At 35.6% G+C, this 23,549-nt stretch overlaps 1 protein-coding gene and 1 pseudogene across 1 annotated transcript; both read right to left on the bottom strand.

Annotated features, from left to right (window-relative positions):
- Nucleotides 1-23,549, bottom strand: part of LOC130725751 (polyadenylate-binding protein 7-like) — a 46,587-nt pseudogene that overhangs the window by 22,036 nt on the left and 1,002 nt on the right.
- On the bottom strand, nt 7,194-11,393 carry LOC130722760 (subtilisin-like protease SBT5.4). Its single transcript, XM_057573587.1, has 11 exons — nt 11,382-11,393; nt 11,006-11,106; nt 10,814-10,914; nt 10,553-10,717; nt 10,329-10,443; nt 9,111-9,645; nt 8,916-9,013; nt 8,578-8,829; nt 8,381-8,495; nt 8,113-8,299; nt 7,194-8,009 (listed from the first exon to the last, which is right to left on the bottom strand). The coding sequence occupies exons 1-11, from the start codon at nt 11,391-11,393 to the stop codon at nt 7,435-7,437; spliced, it is 2,256 nt and encodes a 751-aa protein (XP_057429570.1). The 3' UTR covers nt 7,194-7,434.

Genomic DNA, 23,549 nt, shown 5'->3' with positions numbered 1-23,549 from the left:
TTTAGTTTTTCTTAATTATATTTATAATTACTATATTTATCAAATATTAAAATTTAAAATGCTTAACTATTGATTTTTTAACAAATCATTAAGTAAATGAAGCATTAGAAAAATACATAATAGAATTAGAAAACAACAGAAGCTCTAATCAAATAAAAAAGCGGAAAAACCCTCAATCAAGTGGTGGTGAGGCAGCCCATGTGAGGCATCCTGTAAAGCACGCAACTATTTGGAAGAAAAGTGTTACATGGAAGGAGAACTGAATTGCACAAGCACAATCGTCTGGAATCAAGGTGCGCATCATTTGCATCGAAGGATCCGTCTCCCACGATAGCACCCACGTCGTTATCATATCGCTCTGCTCCTCTTCATCGATTCCAAAAACCCTTCCAAACCCATCAACATGTACCTCAAATACCTTGGTGGCCCCATCATTGTCGGTTCCCTCTGCATCCATGTTAAGTTTCTCTATTCCTATTTTCCCCCAGTCTCATTTCTTACAACCCATTTTGCTGCATCCATGTTGAAAAAGGTGATTTAATAACTTCCCTTGTTAAAATGTGCCATTATTGTAACAATTTCTTTCACTCCATTGTCTTAAAAAAATAAACTCAACTAAAGTTTCTAGCTACGTTATCATTTTCTACTCTTAATTTTAGCAGGTGTAGTCAGTATAAGGATGCTACCTCTTTTCTTATTTTTTCCAGCTCCTATATTTTGGAAAGTTAAGAAAAACAACTCATATTTTAGGTGGTTGAAGAGGCATATTAAAAAGAAAAAGTAACTTGTTTGTTTCTGTTTTTCTAGTTTGCTAGGTGTGCTTGATGCCACCATCTGATGTACTGGATCTTCCTTTAATTTCTTTTATACAATTTGGATTTTTAAAAAAAAAGTAACTACTTTTGGGTTTGGGGCGTTGAGACTGGTTTTCTAATTTTATGCCAGTGGCAATCCAAGCAAGTATCTTCAGTACTTATGTAATTGGAGCCAATTTGAAGTCATATTTTTCAATTGATTGAAATCTTTAAAATTTGTTTCCTATTCTCTATTATAATTGTTCATTCATTTTATGGTCATTGCAGTTATTTATAGATCCAGATTTGGTGCTAGGGAACATTTTGAGTGGTACGTACTTCCAAATTTGGCCAATGATGTGTTGGTGGCATGAAGATCGAAGTTCTTTTAAAGTCACTTGCACCAACTTCTAAAGTATATTTCTATGTTGTTGGACATTTGTTCTCTTTGATGGATTGAATTGGGTTGCTATTTTTTTGTCCTTTTTTTTTGAAAGGAAAAATTCATATATAATAGCACAAGGGGTGCTATACCCAAGTACAAACAGTTTAAACAATAAAGAGTAACCAAGCCACTTAGCCATAATGACAAATATGTAGGACAATATTGAGGAGTGAAAGATTCCTATTCTTATGAAATCCTAAGTGAAGAGTACAGTGATGTATTATATTTTACACTTACAAATTCAGTGATCATAGAAATTTTAGTGGTTCACATTTTGTTGTTGGCTGGAAAGGTAACTTGGCAAAAGTTTGCTTTCTGTTAGGTGTTGTGTATTAGTTTTTTTTTTATGTTAATGAGTTGTGTCACATAGATACACAAATGATGATGTATTTGAATGATTCAATTGGATGAACAAAATAGTATAGAAAAGCATAAGAGAGACTATAAAGTAGTTAACTACCTGATGAAGCAGCAAACACAATTTTTTTTTCCAGCCCTTAGTCTTGCAATGATTGTCCTGTAGAGAAAGTTTTTTCTAGTACCTCCATGTCGTAAACAAAGTAGAGCCCTCCAGTATTGGTGGTTACCACGTGTATAACATGATTGTATATTTCTCTTTGCTGCTCATTTAGTAATGAGTGACACCTTTCGTGCTTCTCTTCTCTAATAAGTGTGTTGTCCAATGTTTCTATTGCTGAGTTCTGGCAATGGAATTCCATCAAAATCAATGAGATATTACTTACGATTCTTGATCAAAATCTTCTCAATTTCAATCAACTAATGTTATAAAAAATGACATACTTGTTGAAATAGCTAGTGACAGTATCCATTTTTTTCTCACTTTGATGGAGTCGATATGTATGACTTAAGTGTGTGAGTGATTTTTTTATATAGAGATACACAATAGATGCATAGTTTAATTTAATCCATTGTATTTTTTTTAATGTAGGTAGCTGAAAACTCTTTAATTTTTTTTATCAGTTTGGAAGTTGCAGTACTGCCATATAATTGTATAATGCAGGTTACGAAATCTGAGTGATTTCCTCAAGGAGGTAACTGTTAATATATGAATAGCCCGTCTCAGTTACAAAAATTGTTAAGAAATGGTTCACATCCTGTGTTCTAGAAATGTCCATCTTTTAATTAATAAGTTGAATAGCTTAGTTACTGAAGTAGTTACGAAATGGTTCACCATTCAAATCATGTGTTCTAGAAATGCATCCTTTTAATAGCATTTTATTACATAATGAAGGTTACGACCTTTTAATAGCTTTTTTTTCATAATGCAAGTTATGGAAGCTGTTATGAAATACTAAGATGAATAGCCTTTTGTTCAACTTCATTTCTTAATGTAGCATAAAAACACTTTATTGCTTAATCTATTTAATACTAAGCTACTAAGCTCAAGTGAGCTTTACATATATATATAGATAGTTTTTTAATTTAAAATTATTTTATATTTATTATTATTTGTTAATAAATATTATTTTCTTATTTTAAGTTTATAAATGTTGTTATTTAATTTAAGTGGTTGAATAGTTTTTGACAATATAAATTTTTTCAATTTTAATTCTATTATGGTTTAATATATTTATTACAATTTTTTGGGATGCTTTAAATACAATGCAAAACTTGAGTTTTGCTTAAGCATATATATATATATATATATAGAGAGAGAGAGAGAGAGATGATGATGCTGACGAACCCAGTGGGGGTCCATATTGTTCCTTTGATTTGGGTTTTGTATCACTCATGTTTTCCCTGTAAAAATTCTCTTGTTAGAAAATCTGGAAGGGAGTTACTATCTCCTTTAATATGAGTTATTTCAAAATCAAAGCAAGAAAGTAAAGATTGCCATATATATATATATATATATATATATATATATATATATATATAGAGAGAGAGAGAGAGAGAGAGACTTCCTAGTCATGGCTTTCAGACCTACTTGAACACTACCAATATGTAGGTAGTTAAAATTCTTATTGATATGATCTTTGACGCTTTTTTCAGAAAGTAGGTGAATCTCTTCATCATCTGTTCTGAGTTTATAAGTTTGTTCAACGGTTTTGATGATGAAATCTGATCTTTTGAAGAAAGATCCATTTGGTTTGTAGATCTCAGTATGAGAAATTTTTGGAATTTCCCAGCTATCGAGATCTTGATTGATGTCTTCAAAATGAATTTCTTCATATATATATATATATATATATATATAGATGATAGATCAAAAAAAGTACACATATGTTATAGTTTTTTTTTGGTACATGACGCTAAACGAAAGAAAAACTAAGGCCTCAATTGAGGAGCACCAAGGCTATCCGCTAGCAGCAAAGGAGCAAGACCCGAAGGAGACTCTATGAAGTGTTGGAGTTGCACCGAAGGAAGATCAGCACCAAGCTTTGCTGTGAAATCCGTCGGGCCATTACCCTTCCGAGGAGTATGTCGCAACTCAACTTGCCAAGATCGATGCAGCATGGACTGATAGAAAAAATAAGAGCAGCATAGACATGAAACTGAGGAACGGACCCCTTCATCATGTCAACAACTAGAGCAGAACCAAAGAAGACATGTACGTGACGATAGCCCTTGTCCCAACAAGCATGAAGGCCCTGAAGGATAGCCATCAATTCAGCGTGGAGAATCTCGGAATGCCCAATAGAGACCGCGAATCCTAGGAGGAAACCACATCCCTCATTCCTCAGCACCCCACCGAACCCCGCTGGTCTAGGATTCCCTTTGGAGCTACCACCTACGTTCAAACAGACCCAACCTTGCGCTGGAAACTGCAACGTAACCCACCAAGGGGATCGCACAAGGACATGACGCATCACACCATCCAGCACACGGAGAAGAGGAGCAACGATATCAGTAACAGAGTGGACTGAGCTAGCAGTCTCCTCAAATACAGAACAACAACGGTTCTTCCAAATACACCAAGCAAGGATGAATAATTTCTCCAAATTTACTTCTGGAACCGAGTCCACCCAGCCGCGAAAGGAGAAGCTACTCCAGAAATCCCCTGCAGAGAACCCAACGGAGAGCCACACACACTTGGAAACCTCGCAATCCCGTAAACAATGGAGCAACGTCTCCGGCTGCAATACTGCCACGCAAACAGTCTGACCTTCTCCAGAACTTTTAATCTCCAAATCTAACTCCAACCATCCCCATAAAAAGGACCTGACATAGCCCTTCTCAACCACAGATAACCATCGTTAATAGTAAAATACCTTATCGCAATATTTATCAATTGAAAAATATTTATGTTAATTATTAAAATAAAATATTATTTGATTATTAATTAATCTTAATTCTTAATGTTTATCACTAATCTAGAACTCAAGTCAAATTTTAAAGTTTATAAATTTTATTACTCCCTCCGTTTCAGAAAGTTTGTTGTTTTGGACCATCTTTCAATATTTTAAAATGTTTGTTGTTTTAGAAAACCAATGCATTTTTTGCTAATTTTTTCCACCTATACCCTCATTTAATACATTTTATCTCACTTATCACCTTTCATATTAACCAATTACAACTCTTCTCTATTAACTACATTCTTCTCTATCTAAGTATAATTTAATAGTTGCACATCATACTAGTAAAATTAAATAAGGGCAATCTAGTCAAATTATACTATCAATAATTGCTTTCTTAGTCTTTGAGCCACAACCTTAAACTGTAAACTTTCTGGAACGGAGGGAGTATTTAATTTAGAAAGTTGAATATCGTTTCACAATACAAATTTTTTCAGCTTTTAATTTTATTATTTAATATATTTATTAGAAAGTAAATTATTTATTACTTAATGTATTTTAATACAAAGTTATTTAAGTTTTTTTCTTATCTATTTAATGCTAAATCTCAAGACTCTTTTACATATGTATATATATATAAGATTCTTGTTTATTGATGTTCTTAATTTTCTAATTGATGGCAGGATAATGTTAATGAAGTCTCTCTCAGCAGCACCTATCAGTCTCACATAGTGGTGCATACTTCCATGCCATAGCTGCCTACCTTGCAAGAATGCAAGTCAAAAGCAGATGAAAAATGTGCCTAGTTTTTTTTTTCACAGGCAAATGTTAATGGTTAGTTGTTAGTAAGTTAGAAAATCCCTTCAAATTTCTATTCCAAGATTCAAACCCTGGACCTTCCCCTCTCCAACCCTTATATCCTTAGCTCTTACCACTTGAGCTAACTCTTGATGCGTGAAAAATGTGTCTCGTGGTAATTCAGCAACCAACTCAAACAATATAAGGAGAATAGAAATACCAAATAAGGAGAATAAAAGCCACTCAAAAAAAAGGAAAAAAGCTAGATATCCGAGATCTCATAAAACAACATGCTATCCAATTACTACAATTTCAATCCAGTTGAAAATACCATGAAGAAGACAAATTATTTATTTCAACTAGTACCTTCAGCTTGAAAGTTTTGGCTAAGTGAGCTTGAACCTCTTGCAAAACCCTTGGATCTGGTCCAGCAAGAATGATGTCCTCGACACGAACCAAAAGGATGACCAAAGAAGAACTTGTGCCTTTGCTAAAAAGTGAGTAATCACTAGTTGATTGCTTGAAACCATATTGCTTTACAGCAGCTATAAAATTGCAAAACCACTGCCTCGAGGCATGTCTCAATCCATATAATGATTTGTTCAACTTACAAGCCATGTTTTCAAATTGCTTAGGATAACGAAGAGGGAAAGTCATGTATTATGTATACCTCTTTCAAATAAATATCCATTCAAGAAGGCATTATTTATGTCCAATTGAATGAGATTCCAATTTTTAATTGCATCAACAGAAAGTAAGACTCTCACAGTTATAACTTGTAAATTTAGCTACAGAACTGAAGGTGTCTATAAAATCAATCCCTGGCTGTTGTGTGAAGCCTTTAGCCACCAATCGGGCCCTATACGTCTCCACTGAACCATCAGATTTATATTTCACCTTATAAATCCATCGACCACCAATAGCTTGCTTGTGTGAGGGCAGTGACACTGACAGTCTGACACGATGGTCCAAGTATTGTTCGACTCAAGAGCAGAAGGGGAAAATATCCTACTGGAACTTAACATCTCTGGAGATAGTGAACTTTCTTGTTTGCAAACTGTACACCTTGTTGCCTTTGTAACCAAAGGGATAGCTACAGGATAAAAGACAATCTATTTCGAGGTGCTTCTATAATGCTTGCAGAATTGGCAATGAAGGTTGTTTTTACTGTGGGTGTCCTGAATATAGTTCATGGAACTCATGTATACTATTTTATAATTAAACTTTTTTTCTTCACTAGTGTTAGTGATACTTTTCAAAGGAAAGGAACTCAAATGTTCATTTGCCATTTGATAATTTTATAACGTATACAAGTTTTAAATCAAGGCTTTGCATATAACTGGTGACATTGTGATGATCAATGTCGATTGTTATACTAAGTATTCTTGTTTATTGATGTTCTTAATTATCCAATTGATGGCAGGATAATGTTAATGCAGTCTCTCTCAGCAGCACCTATCAGTCTCATACAGTGGTGCAGACTTCACGGACATAGCCGCCTACCTTGCAAGAATGCAAATCAGCAGCATATGAAAAGTGTGCTCGTGGTACTTCAGCAAGCAACTTAAACAATAAAAAGGAGAATATAAATTCAAAATAAGGAGAATAAAAGCAACTCAAAAAAGGAAGGAAGCTAAATAACTGACATCTCATAAAATAACATGCTATCCAATTACTTGGAAATACCATGAAGAAGACAGCTAGCTTCAATTTCAAACATGACCAGTTGACCACCATATCATTGCCAAGAAGAACATTGTTTGGCTTTATATCACAACGAAAATTTCGATGCATCACCTGAACACTACCATTAGACATGAACTCAAAGATTAGGGTCTTGGCATTTCTTTTTTGAAGATTTAACATTTTAACTACAACAATTGATCCACCACCTGCAAGTGTTCCTTTGTAAACAGAACCAAAATACAGCAGACAGTAAAATTTGTTCTGATTTGGTACACTTCATGAGTGCAGAAGGAATTTCTGTTTTTCTAGATAATTTCTCTACGGTCATACAGTCACAGAACATGAATTTGAAATTAAATGCCTGAAACAGTAAAGCTTAAGTACTAGAACAGAATTGCCAAATGGCTTAAGTAATCATATTAATTATTACAATACGATGGAATTCACAAGGAAGCTACTTGGGGTATCTAACCGTGATAGGAGTGTTCACATCGTGCTCCCCGTCACTCCAAAGTATCCTTCCAAAGACATATTCAGTCTTTGTCTTTGCCTTCGCCTTCGCCTTCGTCTTAGGCTTCCAGGTAAATGTTACCTTAAACTCCTTTTTTTGACCTTTTTTCTTGAAGGTCAAAATGTGAGGCTTAACTACAACTTGCAATTGTGGATGTGCCTTGATTTTCACTCTATACTCGCCGGGGGACCCAACATTCGTAAAAACACGACTAACCGTCACAGAGCGTCCAAGATCAAGGTCAAGAACCACAATAGACGGATAATTAAAATTTCCGATTTTGAATGACTTTGAAGGAGTATACGGTCCCTTGTAGAACATCTCTAGATAAAAACTATCACAACCACGCTGTGATAGGTAGTCCAAGTAATCACAAACATCCAAATCATACACAAGACCTGGGTCCATAGCACGATTAGGTTGAATGTGGCCTGCGCCACAAGCAAATGGAGTTGCCTCTTCCAATTCTGAATAATCTGACTCCAACATAGGCCCTCCAGAGTTATCTTCTGTACTTGCTGCAGAAGAAGAGGTTATTTTTTATAATAAATGGTATAAGAAATTGAATGTCAATGCAATGATCTTATAGCTATAAGTGTACGTGTAAACAAACCCATTTACCTGTGGTCATTAGTGCTGACTTGATAGCAGCAACACTCCAATCAGGATGGATTGATTTAAGCAATCCAGCAATGCCGGCAACATGAGGAGCTGCCATTGAGGTGCCTGACATTTTAATGAAAGGAGTTCCCATAGACGCACCAGCACAAGCAGCGATAATGTTTACTCCCGGTGCAGTGATGTCAGGCTGAAACAGAAATAATACATGATCAATTAAGGTTTAAGATAGCCTAAAGCGTGATTTATAATCATGAAAAACAAACGCAACCTTAAGGATTGCTGGGTCAAGACGATTTGGGCCCCTTGAAGAAAATGAAGCAACATAAGGTGCGGGGTTTATGCCCAGTTTTGTTTCCACCCTTGAAATATGAGCCTTGGGCGACCTGCATCATATGTGCATAGTATAAAATTGTTAGGCATGGATAAATCAATTTCAAAAGCATGGAGCATAAGGAAGAAAACTACCTGTTGTGCTTGATGTAATTCAGAATGTAACTAGCATCTTTAGAGTTGACATGTGAAGCAGGAAGCACATGAACATCATCAGGGCATTCAGCAACTTCTAAATCCCCGTCACTAGCCAAAATCAATCCAACCGCGCCTGCACGCGCTGCTTCCACACCCTTCTCATACACCGAAAAATCACCACCTAAAAGGCAAAATAGTATTTTTCCCTTTGCCTTTTTTTCATCAATAGCTCCACCCTCGCATAACATGCTACAAGAATTAATTATATCAAGAGAATACTCACTATCATAGGTAAAAAAGAATTAAGAGGATCAACTTAATTTAAGTTCTCTTACGCATTTTCGACAGATGCATCGCGGGCTTTGACATCAACACCCCTGACCAACGGGTAGAATTTCCCAGGTGTTAAGCCAAACTTATGAAAGCTTGTTCCCTAACAATAAAAGAACAAGATCAAGCTTAGGTCTTAATGATATAGACTATTATATACAAGAATGTAAAGGTAAGGGATGATAGACAGATTAAAATACCTGAAGGACTTTCTTGTTGCCAAGGGTAATATAGCTAAAAAACTCTCTGTCTGTTGTGCTTGCAGCCACCGTGATTACCCACGGTTCCAAGTTGGTTACAGTATTAGGAGAAGGTCCTTTGTTTCCTCCAGACTTCACAACAATAATTCCATTAGCAACCGCCTTGAAGGACCCTAAGCAAGTAGCACTATAAATAAACTCCTCGGGAATCTCATCACCCATTGACATTGAAATAACATCAACGCCATCACTGATGGCCTTTTCATAAGCACTCAAAATGTCTGAATTACAAGAGATTGGTTGACCATATTTTGATCGCCATCCCACCTTATAAGAGGCCACTCGAGCTTTTGGTAATGCACCGCTCGCTGTTCCCTTGCCAAGGCCAAATACACTTGCTCCATGAACAATGTTACCTCCAGCAGTGGATAGTGTATGTGTGCCATGACCATCAAAGTCACGAGCACTTGCAAATGAACCCTTGCCACCAAAAGATTTAAACTCTTGGTAGAAGTATCTTGCGCCAATTAGCTTTCTATACAAAAATAGTGAGTGTAAATAGGAGCAACAAATATCAATTCAAATAAAAAAACAGTTAAAAAGATGAAGAATTTTTTAATCATGCAACTAATGCAAATCACAATCTTAATAAGCTCAATTTTAACTTCTACTGAAGCTATTTAAACTTTGTTGGGTACAACTGTCTATCTCCAAACATATATTGAAATATGTACAAATTTGCTTTCAATAGCCATAACAATTTTTTTTTTTGAAAGCAAACAACATAATTTTATTGAGGTACTTCAAAAAGATACACAATTACAAAATTCATCCCGCACCAACATCATGCCCCGGGCTATGGCCAACAAGAACTTTGAGTAAGGGCCTTATTAAAACATTTACTAGGAAAAACCCTATAAAAGGAAAAAGGGTACCCTAAATTCAAAGAAGCCAAAGCCCAACTATGAAAAGAATCCCAACAACCTAACAAGATTTAGCAGATACAAAAAATACATGATTCTTTCCTAAAACCACAACAGCCCTCACAACATGGAGATTAAAAAGCACTCTGCAACAAACGCATGATGGCTGCATAATTCTTTTACAACAAGAGTTAAATAAATATAATTAATATTAATAAGGACTAAATGTTTTTACTAAAATATAACCAACTTTAAATTGGAGTTGTTATGAGGACTTTGAAAGAGAAAGAATAACCTATTGCAGTGAAAATTGTCTGAATTGTTTTTGTCTGTCTGACATATTCCTTTCCACTTGGTTGGGATTGGTCTCATCCCTTCATCACTAAAACTCTTGGATTCAGGCCAAACACCTATCAATCAATATTCATAAACCATAATTTAGAAATCATTTTATTTATATATTGATAAAAAAGAATATATTATCAACGATTGTAAAGATAATGATCGATCATTCATTACCTGAGTCTATACTTCCAATTATTATATCTTCACCAAATGATTTCTGCCATAATGAGGCCTTTGGAACTTCACCGGTTTTTCCCGCTAACCCAAGGAAAAACCATGAGTGAGTTGTGTGCATTGTATGTTTTTTGCTCAAGATTACAGATATTACATTCGGATGCTCTGCATGAACCAAATACAAAGCAATGGTTAGAAAATTAAGTAAGTCCAAAATGGGCAGATATACGTAGGATAAATGCATGAAGCTCAACTACTTACTTGCAATATTCGATGCTACATTTTCATCAAATACTGCAGCAAAGCCATTAAAAAATTTATCATCATAAGAGTACAATATTGCTTCTTTGGCCTTCTCTGTGCTGCATGTACATAAGAAAATTTAACTAATCAGTTCATATTGGTTTTTCCACCACAAAATTTTATGGACTTTGTGGTTAAATTCTTCTATACCTTCCCATGTAAGGTCCAAGGAAATCATAGTGAGAGTTGGTTACTGATTCAACATCAGCAATTTGGCCAGATGAATGTGATCCTAAGCATACAAGGTAGGACTAACAAAGTAAAGACAAAAAAATGAATATTAGACCGCAATTCAAATGTCCAAAATATGAAGAATTTAACCGACACCATATATCATGAGTAACAATAATAATATCTTAAGAAATGAAACTTATAACCAATTTTGATGTTAGATATCAGATACTATAGTGGCTACTAATAGATGAAGTTTGAGACAGTACATAGGGGGAAACTATCAGGTGAATAAAAAGATTGTAAAATCAAGCTCTATAATCAGCATATGAAACAAATAAAAAGTTGATTTGACCTGCTTAGCCATGTAATCCAAGTGGCGAGCTTTGCCATGGCGAGTAGGCCGGGTGAGATCGCCAATATAAGGTTCCCGACGATGCTCCCATAACCTCAGTCGCTGCAAGAAACTCATCACATCATATTGCTTCTTCAGAGACTGTTTCTTCAGCCATAGCTCCGGAACAGACTTGTAAATGCCTGTTTGCCACATTATAAATCAACACAATTAATTTTAACATGTTTCATCATTCTGTGTCTTCTTCACTAGTGTGTAATTTTAGCAAAATAGCCAAATGCTACCAATCCAGTATAATGAACAAACATAATGAGTATATCAAAAACCAATAATGAAAATTTAATAAAAACACATGGACTAATTTAGAACCAAAAACAAAAAATGTGAATTCAACATTAAGTTTCCTACTTTGCCAGTTGCTTTTTTACTATGTTCATTCTTTTTAATAAAGGGAATGCTAGTGCTATAGTGCAAGAAACCAAAACACTCACACTTCCTAAAAAAACCTCTACAATGGACCAAACCAAACTAAGTTCCATCTTAGAAGAACCCTAACATTTATTGTGATCTAAAAATCCCTCACAAGACAATGGACAGTACTGCAAAATGCTGAATTAGAACATAAAAGTCAATGCATTTACCAACAAAAAACCTTATATCAAAGGTAAGCAACTAAATAGGGAGGTAAGGGCAGAGAAGAAATACCCATTATAGAGGGAAAAGTAGTCAAAGAAAAATCTCTCGCTGCCAAGACCAGGCCAGTACCTCACTCTTTGCCTTCACTGCAATGATATATCACCGTGAGCATGAATGAAAAATACAAGAAATTGACAGGGTGTGATGTTAGCTACTTCACTCTACCAATGAAAAATTGAGCATATATATACCTGAATAAAACCAGAACTTGACCAAGTGTACCCTCTAGCTAATCCCTCTTCTGAAGTTCCCGCACAAAGCTTCTCATCCAAAAACTTGGCAATGAAGGTCACTACTACCATGCAGAAAAAATAGGATAACACAGTCAGTTGATTTCAAATCACATGCATAATAAATCTCTCATTAAGTATAAAAAAAAGTGTTGCAAAACCAAAACTAGCATCTTAATTAGCTATTTACCTAGACCTCTCTCTCTCTGTGTTGGACATTTGCCCCCGTGTCACTTTGGGATGTCTCTCATACTATACTACGTAGTTATAATAAAAAATATTTGACTGCCCCACAAAAATTTCAAATGCCCCCACAACTCTAGCTTTACCTCCAATGCCACTAAAAAGATCAACTTTTAGTCTCATGGTCTAATTTTATGATTGCGATTTTACATTCCAATTTCAACCAGTGATGTATCATACCCATTTCTCATTCTTTTGTCAATTCCAAAGATAGAAAGTAGCTAACTGGGCGAGGTTGATATATAGATATATAGATGGTGGATGTCTATTAGGGTGTGTATAAAATGGATATATTATAAAAATATTAGTTAACAAGGTTACATGCCATGACTTTGAGCCTGTGATTTATGCCAGGGACAGTATCTATTGCCATTCACCATGGCTAATTTTTTAAAATAAATTAGTTGTAGCATACCAAAATTTAAAATTATATGAGTTCATTAAAAAAATTATTAAGAGTTATTTTATTCCTTATTTCATTAAAAGGAAAAAGGAGATAAGATACAGGGAAATAACAACCCAAAGAAGTTTGATCAAAATCCTATGACTTAAAATAGACTAATATATAATTAACGCACAGATTATTTTATTTTAGTCAAACACACAAATTTTATAGGCACATATAATATATTCACAGACATTAATACAAACTATAAGCCAAGCCCAATAACTAAACCTACCTAATTTGTTTCACATACACATGTTTAGTGAAAAAGAAAATGGTAGTGCTGCTTGGTTTAATAAAATGTTAACAGAGAAAAGAAAAGAGAAGCACCGCTTTAATTTGCAGAAACAGGGAGACGTCAAGTGAAGAGGAAGGGGACGATGGCAACTTCAGGTGTTGAATGAAGACTGAAGAAGGATCGAGATGGTGCGGTTCCGGCAAGTTGAGCAATAGATCTGGGTATGGAAGAGGTCGAGTGGTGGAGAAAGGGTTTGAAAGTGGAGAATGTTTACAGTGAAGGTGATTTGAGGAAGGAGAAGGTAATGGGAACTTAGCGTTTTAGTTGTTTTCTTTTTCTCAATCACAGTCTCTTCTCTTTTTTTTTTTAATCTTTGTTTGACCTATTTGATCCTCTTCACTGTCCTATTGTCTCAGACCCTTTTCATTTCTTGGTGCTGTCAATACCTCTGTCGACTAGGAAAGGAAATTGCAGACTGCAGGTTAACAAGTGCTGTTTGCATGCTCTCTTTCCTCTGTTTTTTTTTGGGAGCCAAAGGTGGTCTTTTAGCACCAAAACGGAAAGGTAAGCTTAGTCTGTTGTTGTTCAAAAATGAAACAAACTTGTGCAACAAGCTTTGGGAATATGTACAAAATATAGGCAAAGGCTATGTATGATACAGCAGCTGTTAGGTCCATAGTCCATTGATATAATATTAAAATATTGAAGGGCTGAGATTAAATAAATCAAATGATAGAAATACCCTCTAATCCTAATTCGTTTATCCTCTTCTTCTAAGCTAGCTCTCTCGCATAATGTGTAAGTGAATGAGCAATTAATTTGAGTGGAAACATCAAGAACTAACTAGGTTTCATTTGGTTATATTTCACTATAAAGTCTCATACTGTATCCGTAGTAACACATTATTATTGATTAAAGAGATTAACATGATGGAAAGATTCAACATTTTATCAGTTTTTACTTTTACGGGTCGATCTCTTAATTCAGTTGCTTTGAAAATGGTATAGGTTGTAAATTGAAAAGCAATTTAAGGGTATATTTGTGAAAGGATAAAATGCAACCTACACCACTGGCAAGGCTTATGCACCCTAGCCTGCCACCTATATACTCTAAAACTGCAAACTGTATTTCTCTGTGCTCACTACTTTCTAATTGTACCTTTGTGTGTTAGATAAAACAAAACAAAATATTGTGAAAAGGTGCTGTGTGTGGGGTAGTTAGCTGTTAGTTGTACCATTTTTTTATTTTTATACAAAATATATTGGGAGGGAAGGATATGTCGGTCTATTTGGAAAGATTGAAAACAAAATGAACGGATAAGTGTATCATGAAAAGTGTATGCGTGTTTGTTTCACCCATAAAAATGAAAATAAATGGAAAACCGTACAATATTGCAGTGGATGCTCATAAATCACTGCACAACAAACCGGGAAGAAAATGAAGATTAGAAAGTGGAAAACAACATTAGGAATCACAACTAAATATGAAGTAGGAGTGCACATGGGCTCAATTAACACAGTGAAATCATCCGATAAGTGACGGTAAGTTGGGGGGCAATATATACACACATATATATATATAACATATTTGTAACTTGTTCAATTTTTAGTTGTTTTCTATGTTGTGTTTTGATTTATTTACAAATAACTTTCGAGTAAATAGCCATTTTGGTCCCTGGTTGTGTATAGCGGTGACAGAATGGTCCTCAACTTTTAAAAATGGTCGTTTTTAATCCTTGAATGTGTCGACATCGGTCAAGTTGGTCCTTTGTTCAGTTTTCCGTTAGTCCCTGAGACGGAAAATGTCAAATGTCATGTTTTTTTACACATTGGCATCCTACGTGGCTCTCCAGTAGTCAGAATGAAAGTAAGTAAACACATTCAGGGACCAAAATGACGATTTACTCCAAAAAAATCACTTAACCATCATCACCAACCTCATCTTCATCTTCATCCTCAATCTCACCTTTTTGTTTCATTATTTCCAGAAAAGAAACACAAAATCCCAAATCTTCATCCTCCATCATCTTTTTCCCTATTCAACCATTAAACTTTAAAAAGTTCATCATCTAATCCCACATCCCATATATATTTTATATGATCCTATTATGGTCCTAATCTCATTGGTAGACACTGCTTATGTGCTCTATTTGCCTATCACCCCCACTCTCCCATACCTGTACATCTCAGTGAGTTCCTCAATTTCCATTATCCTTCCTTAACTCCATTTCAATCAACACCAATGCACTGCTAATCACACCCTCATACAATCACTACCTTCAACCCTTTCTTCTAATTCTAGCATCATTAGTGTATGCAATTAACCAAAACTCAAATTTAGAACCCACACTGAAAGAAACCCCCAATATGAGTTTTGTGAATCTCAACACATGGGCACGCCCAAGTTTCGTGATGAACCATGCTACCAGATCCAGATCCCCAACTTTTTACCTCTTCCATGGCCTGAGGAAGATACCCATTTCGCCAATTATCCCCGCAAAGCCCCAAAGGTACCAACTCTGTTCTTCTTCAACTGCTTCAGCGGTGATGACCAAGGAGGAGACGGTGGAGGCTGAGAAAGAAAAACCCACCTTCAATTTCAAGTCCTACATGATTCAGAAGGCGACCCAGGTTAACCAGGCCCTCGACGACGCTGTTTCGCTCCAGGACCCTCTCAAGATCCACGAGGCCATGCGCTACTCCCTCCTCGCCGGCGGGAAGAGGGTCAGGCCGGTTCTCTGCCTCGCCGCCTGTGAGCTCGTCGGAGGGACCGAGCCCATGGTGATTCCAGCGGCGTGCGCCATCGAGATGATCCAAACCATGGTATCAAGCAAAATAATGAATAAAAAGACCCAAAAATGAAGAATAAGAATATGAGTAACATGAAGTGAAGAAACTCTTTTTTTGGGTTTTTAAAGTTTAATGGTTGAATATGGAAAAAGATGATGGAGATGAAGATTTGGGGGATTTTGTCTTTGTTTTCTGGAAATGATGAAAGAAGAAGGTGAGATTGAGGATGAAGATGAAGATAATGGTTAAGTGATTTTTTTTTTGGAGTAAATCGTCATTTTGGTACCTGAATGTGTTTACTTACTTTCATTTTGACCGTTGGAGAGCCACGTAGGATGTCAAACATGTAAAAAATGTGCCATTTGACATTTTCCGTCAAGGGACCAACGGAAAATTGAAAAAAGGACTAACTTGACCGACGTCGACACATTCAAGGATTAAAAATGACCATTTTTAAAAGTTGAGGACCATTCCATCACCGCAATACACAACCAGGGACCAAAATGGCTGTTTACTCAATAACTTTATGTTCCATTTCATTTCTTCTCAATTTCTTTTCCTACATCTTTTCTTTTCTTATCTTATTATTTATCATATCTTACATTTCTCCCTTGTCTCTTCTCATCGCTCACTTAGTCTGAATGAATGTTTATCTCCTTTTGAAGTTAATTTAATAACTTATAGTCATTAACAAGGTTAGGAACTCTGTGCCAAAAAAAAGCAAGAGTTAGGAACTGAAAAGTACAGTAAAACATTTGATCAGGACATGTAATTCGAGGGAAAATGTCTAACCAATTAATTGGTATTATCAAATATCTGGTATGCATGCATTTAGAAACAGATACAAATTTTAGAAGGAATAAGAAGGGGTTAATACTGGATGAGAAAAAGGGAAGAGAGCTGAAGTGATGGACATGGTGTTGTATTGTTAGAGAAGAATACTATCAAATGGAAATAAGAATGAGTGATACAATGGATCGGATATACTATCAAATGGAAATTGAAGAGAACAAAAGAGTATATTACCTAGTGGAAATGATAGTGGGGGCATTTTATGTAGTCTGGGGGGCAATATTACACTAGTATCCTAATATTCTGTCATACTATTAGCATATTTTTTGGAATTCAGGTGGGGTCATTTTCCCCCATTGTTGAGAGGTTTTTACGACAACTACTTTCAAATCCCTTTCAAGATTCAATTGTAGTATAGTAAAGGGTTTTTATCGTCCTCAGGGAATTGGAATACAATGTCGTTCTCTAGTTAAATCACTTAAGCAAAGAGTCAAGAAATGTTTAGTTGATTGTTTTGTGCTGCGTTGCAAAATTAAAAGAAAGCAATAGTAAATGATTTGTAAACAAGCGGAGAAAACGGTTGGAATTGGAGTTCATCAATTAACTCTTCAGTGTTCTTATGATTCCATAAACAAACCATGTCCTATGTTCGATTCCATCACACCACATCTTATCTTTTTCATAGTTCCCTCATGAAAGAGATCAACAACTTACTAACTAATCATCAATTCCTTGAATAATTAAGCAAGCAAGTAGCATTAAACTTAGGTGTTATATGACTATTGAGCTAACCCTATTCCTAGGCCTTAGATTCAATAGATGATCTCATCTATCTCAGATTCAATGAATTAGTTTCCACCAATTTACCAAATCTAACATCAAGTTCTAGTTGATCACTCTAAAACTAGCATTAAGATCAAGATAGATCATTGAAATCATCACATAGAAACATGAATTTATACATGGAAATCAAGAGAAACACATCATAGTTAAAGGCTACATCCAAATCCAACAAAAAGGGTTTAGCAATCCATTTCCATGGATGCTTTAAGGCTTACAAAGAGAAACAAGAAGATGATGACAATCCGTGATGTCCGCCGAGCGTTCCCACCTCGATGGATGATCAAAGAAGTCCAAAAATATCTTCTTCTCCTCAACTCTATGAGTTCTCTGTTCTGTTTCCCTAATTTTTCGCCCCCTGCAAAATACGATGGTATGTTCTTTTTATAACAGATTTGTTCGCTCAAGCGGTCCAAAGTTCGCTCAAGCGAACTCTATCTTCAACGTGAAGGAAGAACTGGGAACCGCCTTTCAACCGCTCAAGCCACCAAATGTTCGCTTGAGCCAACTTCAGGGCCAAACACTTAAAACCTTCTGTTGCTAGATGGCTTGAGCAAACTTCTGAGCCAAGCACTCAAAACCTTCTGTTGCAAGATGGCTTGAGCGAACTTTTGAGCAAAGCACTATTCTTTGATGCTTTCTTATGATTCAAGCCTCTTTGAAGCAAATCTTCATTCCCAATTCATTCCTACACCAAAATTTGATAAATAACACTTAAATTCTACATGGAATTCTAGTAAACCATATCTTCACAATTGAGGGTAAATTTGATAGCTATTTCACATTTCTAACCTAAATAAGTGCCCAAGAATGATATGAAAATTAAGTAGATTTGACACTTATCACCCATCACCCTTAACCTGCATCCGTCGCTGCATCCAACTCAATCCGATCCAATGATAAAAATACGGGTTGGATTGAGCAAACGGGTCCATCAGATGGGTTTTACTATGATCCAATCATCTTTGGATCGGATACCAGATTCCATAATAATTCATCCAACTCAACCCGAAATCCAATCATATAATAATAAGCTTTCTGTTCCATATCAAAAACATGACAAACACTGAACAGAACATGCATGTTCCGTTCCCTTCACACTTGTCTACTAAACACTACCTAAGCCTTACTCGTTGATTTCGACATTCTCATGTAATTGCATTGTTTTGTTCAACTACCGTAAGAGCGTCTATTACAAGATTGGGAAACACATTTCTAAGAATATGAAAGTTGAAAATGAATATTTTCACGTTTATTATAAGGTTGTAAATTTGATACCGGATATAAAACATTCCACAAATCAAATAACTTTCATAATTCCCTTCATTTGACACTACTCCCAAGTTCCATCATGTTTTTTCTTTTCTTTTCATTTTTTCAATTTTAAATCAAATGAATTTTACAAATATTATTCGGGAATACTAAATACTAAACAAACGCCCCTTAGGATGATGACATTCTCAACAATCATATTTTGAGGAATATTATTCTTGATAATGTGTTTCTCACCCTTTAACAAACGCCCCTTAGTGGGCGTTTGAGGGGCGTTTGTTTCAAGGTTTGAGATCACATTCTCGGGAATGTTAATCCCAGGAATATGATTACCGGGTATATTATTCCTAGGTAAATTTTATAAATGTGTTTGGTAAGTATTTTGTATTCCCGGGAACATTTTAAAATTTTCTTAATTTAAAAATTAAAAAAACTTAAAAATAGAGGTAAAAATGATAAATTGTGGGAGAAGTGAGAAGTTACATTCATCTTTCCCATGGGAATGTAAGACTTCCAACCTTTTTCATGGGAATCAATATGAAGGAAATCATGGGAATTGTGGAAGTTATTTTATTCCCGGGAATGATTGATACCCAGGAATCATAATTTCCAATCTTGTAACAAACGCAGGAATGTTCATTCCCAACGTTCATATTTCCGGGAATCTCTTTCCAAATCTTGAAACAAACGCCTCCTTAGGATTCTAAACATACCCGAGCACTTGCTTGCATAGATTGCGGTCAGTTGACTGCGGTTGAGAAATTATTTACTAATACACTACAAAAAAAATGTTATTTAGTGGGGTTTTGTTTTTTTCATTTAGCGGGGGTTGAAAACCCCGAAGTTACACTCCCCACAAATTATTTGCGGCGTTTTTCAACAAACCCTGGTACCTGCATATGGATTTAGCGGGGGTTCTAAACCTCCCTTATCCGCAAGCTTTTATTAATGGGAGTTTTCAACCCCCTTAAATGTAAGAGATTATTTACAGCTTTAAACCTCCTTTGGCTACTAGAGTTTATTCTAGGGACATTTTTAACCTCATTTAATTGTTGAGTTTACTTATTAACCATTTAAAGAGGCTTTCTAAACATCATAACTAGTCTTCATTTTTTCAGAAGTAAAAATGAGTAAACAAAAAAGTCTGGTATATTGGTGAAACAATAGTGATACAGGACCATACAGACAAATACAAGCAGAATAAATTGCAAAGGAAATTCAGTAGAGGAAAATAACTCCAAATAGGACAAAATGGTGAAGTAAACCTGTATATAACATTGATGATAAATAATAATAAAGTTCAGGATTCCTGCCAATGCCTCAGTTTCTACATTCTTATCTGTATCATCTGATGATTACATAGAATATTGCAAAAGTGATAGATCATAGTAAAGTAGCAAGAATATTTTTGAATGACATTGATTTATTGATTTACATCTTAAGTGAACCGAGTATAGAAATGTTTTCCCTATCCTCTAGAAGTGTTGTGCTTCAGTAGATGAAGAACTCAATCAGAAGTACAACTATCAGCAATATATCTAGGTTTTCACGAATACACAGTTAATCTCAGCAGTATAGAGTAACACTTAAGAGCTAAGACCCTTATCTAAAAAATTGAGGAGTCCAGAAGAATAATATGCACTTAATTGCCCAAAGTTAATCTCCTGAATATTTGCATACCTTAGACATTGTAGCAAACTGTCAACGGCCTCAGTCTCTTGCATAGCCTCAGTTGCTGCTATCTGCGCCGCATCTCTGAGCCTCATAACTTCCTGTCACAAAGGTGAACATAGAATAAGAATGAAACGCTACAGTTACAAAATATATCATATGAACAGAATGATTCAGTAAGCCATATATAATTTTCTGAACAATGCATCCCTTGGTTGAAGGGCTTGTACGGGAACAAGAACACATAATGACATAATGTTCATCAAAGTGTAATCCAATCATATGATCCAAAACTATTATACTTGCAGCATACTTATTATATTTGTATTCATGAATACTTTGACAGCCAAGAACCAAAGAAAATAAGTGTAAAATGCCAGGGATTTTTCAATGAATATACCCTTCCAATCTTTGAAATTGATGATGGGAGTGAAGCCCATTGAACACTTGCATCTGTCACTTTTCTACTATTAAGAGAAACTTTGACTAAGTTTCCGGGAAGTCTGTGGTTAGCTGTAAGATCAAGTTTTGATCGAGTAGTACAACTCTATGTTTTGATGATTACAAGTTAACATTTTAGTAGGAACAATTATGGTACTCTAGCGTGTTTTTCTGAGTGTGCTATTTACAGGCTCTGACCTTAATATTATCTCACACAAATCAGAAGCACTGTGCTTAAAGAGTGACCCAAGCAACGCTTTCACAATCGCTATGTTCAGTCTGAACAATAGAAAAGCTTCAGAAGATCTGAAGTCAATCAAGCTCTGATAAGGACTCAGCTCACTTGAAGTTCTGATGGTCCAGACGTTTTGACAACCCAGACACTCTGAAGGTTCAGATGTTCTGATGGTGTAGAAGACTCTGAAGATCCAGAAGCTGAAAAGTGGAGACTCTGAAGTCCAGAAGCAGAATGGCTCTGAAGACCAAGTACTTCGCTCTGAATTCGGAATCAGAAGATACAACGGTCAGAGGATCCATGCTTCCCTCTGACTCTGATCAACAAGCTTCACAAGTTCCAACACAAAGCTTTCCTCTGATCAGAAGTCTACAAGGGTAACGGTCAAGTCACTATCCAAAGTACAAAAGCTAATGTACTATCCTGACGACCTACCTAACATACTCAGCCACAGCAGAAGCTGAAAATTCTAGACCTGCCCTCCAACGGTAGCATTCTCATGCAGCGTTTAAACCCTAATCCTTGGAGTATAAATAGAGGTTGAAGATTGAATAATGCGGTTGGAAGAATCTCATACGCGCAAGCTATATTCAAACTTTCTAAGCATTCTTTCATCTTGAATTCATTGTGTTTACTACAAGCTTTTTAGAAGCAATCTCTTTGTAAACAATACCTTCTTAAACAGTTGTTTAGTTTACCTTTAGGAGATCAAGGTTGATCGGATCCTAGAGAAGACTAAGAGAGTGAATCTTAGTGTGAGCTAAGTCAGTGTATTGTTAGTCACTTGTAGGTTTCAAGTGCAGTTGTAACATTTACCTTATTAGTTGATTGCCTTCATCAGAAGAAGGAAGAAATCACCTTCACGGGTGGACTGGATTAGCTTGAGCTTTTATCTCAAGTGAACCAGGATAAAATACTTGCGTGCTCCTTCTTATATTCTTTTGCACCTAGTTTTTATCTTTAAGTTTGCCAAAACTTCAAAAAGGGAAACGTTTATCAAAAACTATATTCAAACCCCCCCCCCCTTCTAGTGTTTTTCGCACCTTCATTAGCAACTTCTGCTGATTTCTTAATATAAACCAATGAAATAAGACTCAGAACAACTCTTAATGAGAGATAGAGACAATCACCCTGCTAAATCTTAATGAGAGATAGAAACAACTTACATGAGGTTAATGCAAGAAGCACATTTGCACAACTCACATGCAGCCTAAAAGGACAGTTTTAAATGATAGCTGCAGTGCAGTAAAATATACTATTAAATGTGCTGGGGAACTTGAAGCGCATTTTTATCATTTACTTTAAAAATGTAATATAGAAGAAGAAGCTACAAGTTTTACATGGTGAAAATCATAATCTGTAGGATGAATGATTGGTGCTTTTAACATTCAGATGTAAGACCACTATTAAAATTTTAAAAATCTGGGGCCTAATGAAGGTGAAAAAGAATGTGCAATTCATGGTTGAAAAACATAACAAATTCCATGATATGAACATATTCCAATTAGAATAAAATCAAAATAAATTACAGAGAAGACCCAAAACAGCTCAAGATCAAAGCAAACTATTGAATTGCATGCAGACAAATACAAAAATTGGCCAAATGTGCTTCTGGTGATGATTATAAACAATTTTACCTTACTTGCTATGATCTTTGTGGCAAATAAATGTTCTTCACATATATGTTTGATCCCTGGAAGTTAAAACATAGCATTCAAGACAACTGAAAAAAATAATGGCTAGTTAAAAATAGGATAGAATGGCAAACAAGTTACCTTGTATTTCAAGATTTGTTCCTTTCTTTTCTCCTCAAATTGATGGTTCAAGATCCGCTCACGCTCAGCTTTCTTCTGCGCCCTGGCTACATACAGAATCTTCAAACCTGTTTAAGACAAATCAAAACCATGTCATGTCCCATCAAGAAATGTCAACTATACCTGCAGAAAACCAGCACAGTAAAAGGGTGCAAAAAAAACTACCTAGTTGTGTTCCGTTCATCACTTCCAGGGCCCTTTTAGCATCATCTGGGTTTTCCTAGTTCACAAAGCCAAAGCCCTTTGACATCCCATTCTCATCCTTTGAAATAGCCAAGCTAACGATTTTCCCAAAAGAGGAAAACCTTTCCTTCAGAAGTGCTTCTGTAATATCTAGGTCCAAATTCTTCATGTACAAATTAGTATATCTGGCATCAGAGCCAGGCAAAATGCGCTCACTTTTTTTCACAAACCTCCCAACATATCTGTGACAAGAATCAATGAATCATATATATCAAAATT

The sequence above is a fragment of the Lotus japonicus genome, chromosome 6, assembly GCF_012489685.1.
Source record: "Lotus japonicus ecotype B-129 chromosome 6, LjGifu_v1.2".
NCBI lineage: Eukaryota > Viridiplantae > Streptophyta > Magnoliopsida > Fabales > Fabaceae > Lotus > Lotus japonicus.
Note: the sequence above shows the minus strand (reverse complement) of the source record. Positions and strands in the feature narration are given on the sequence as shown.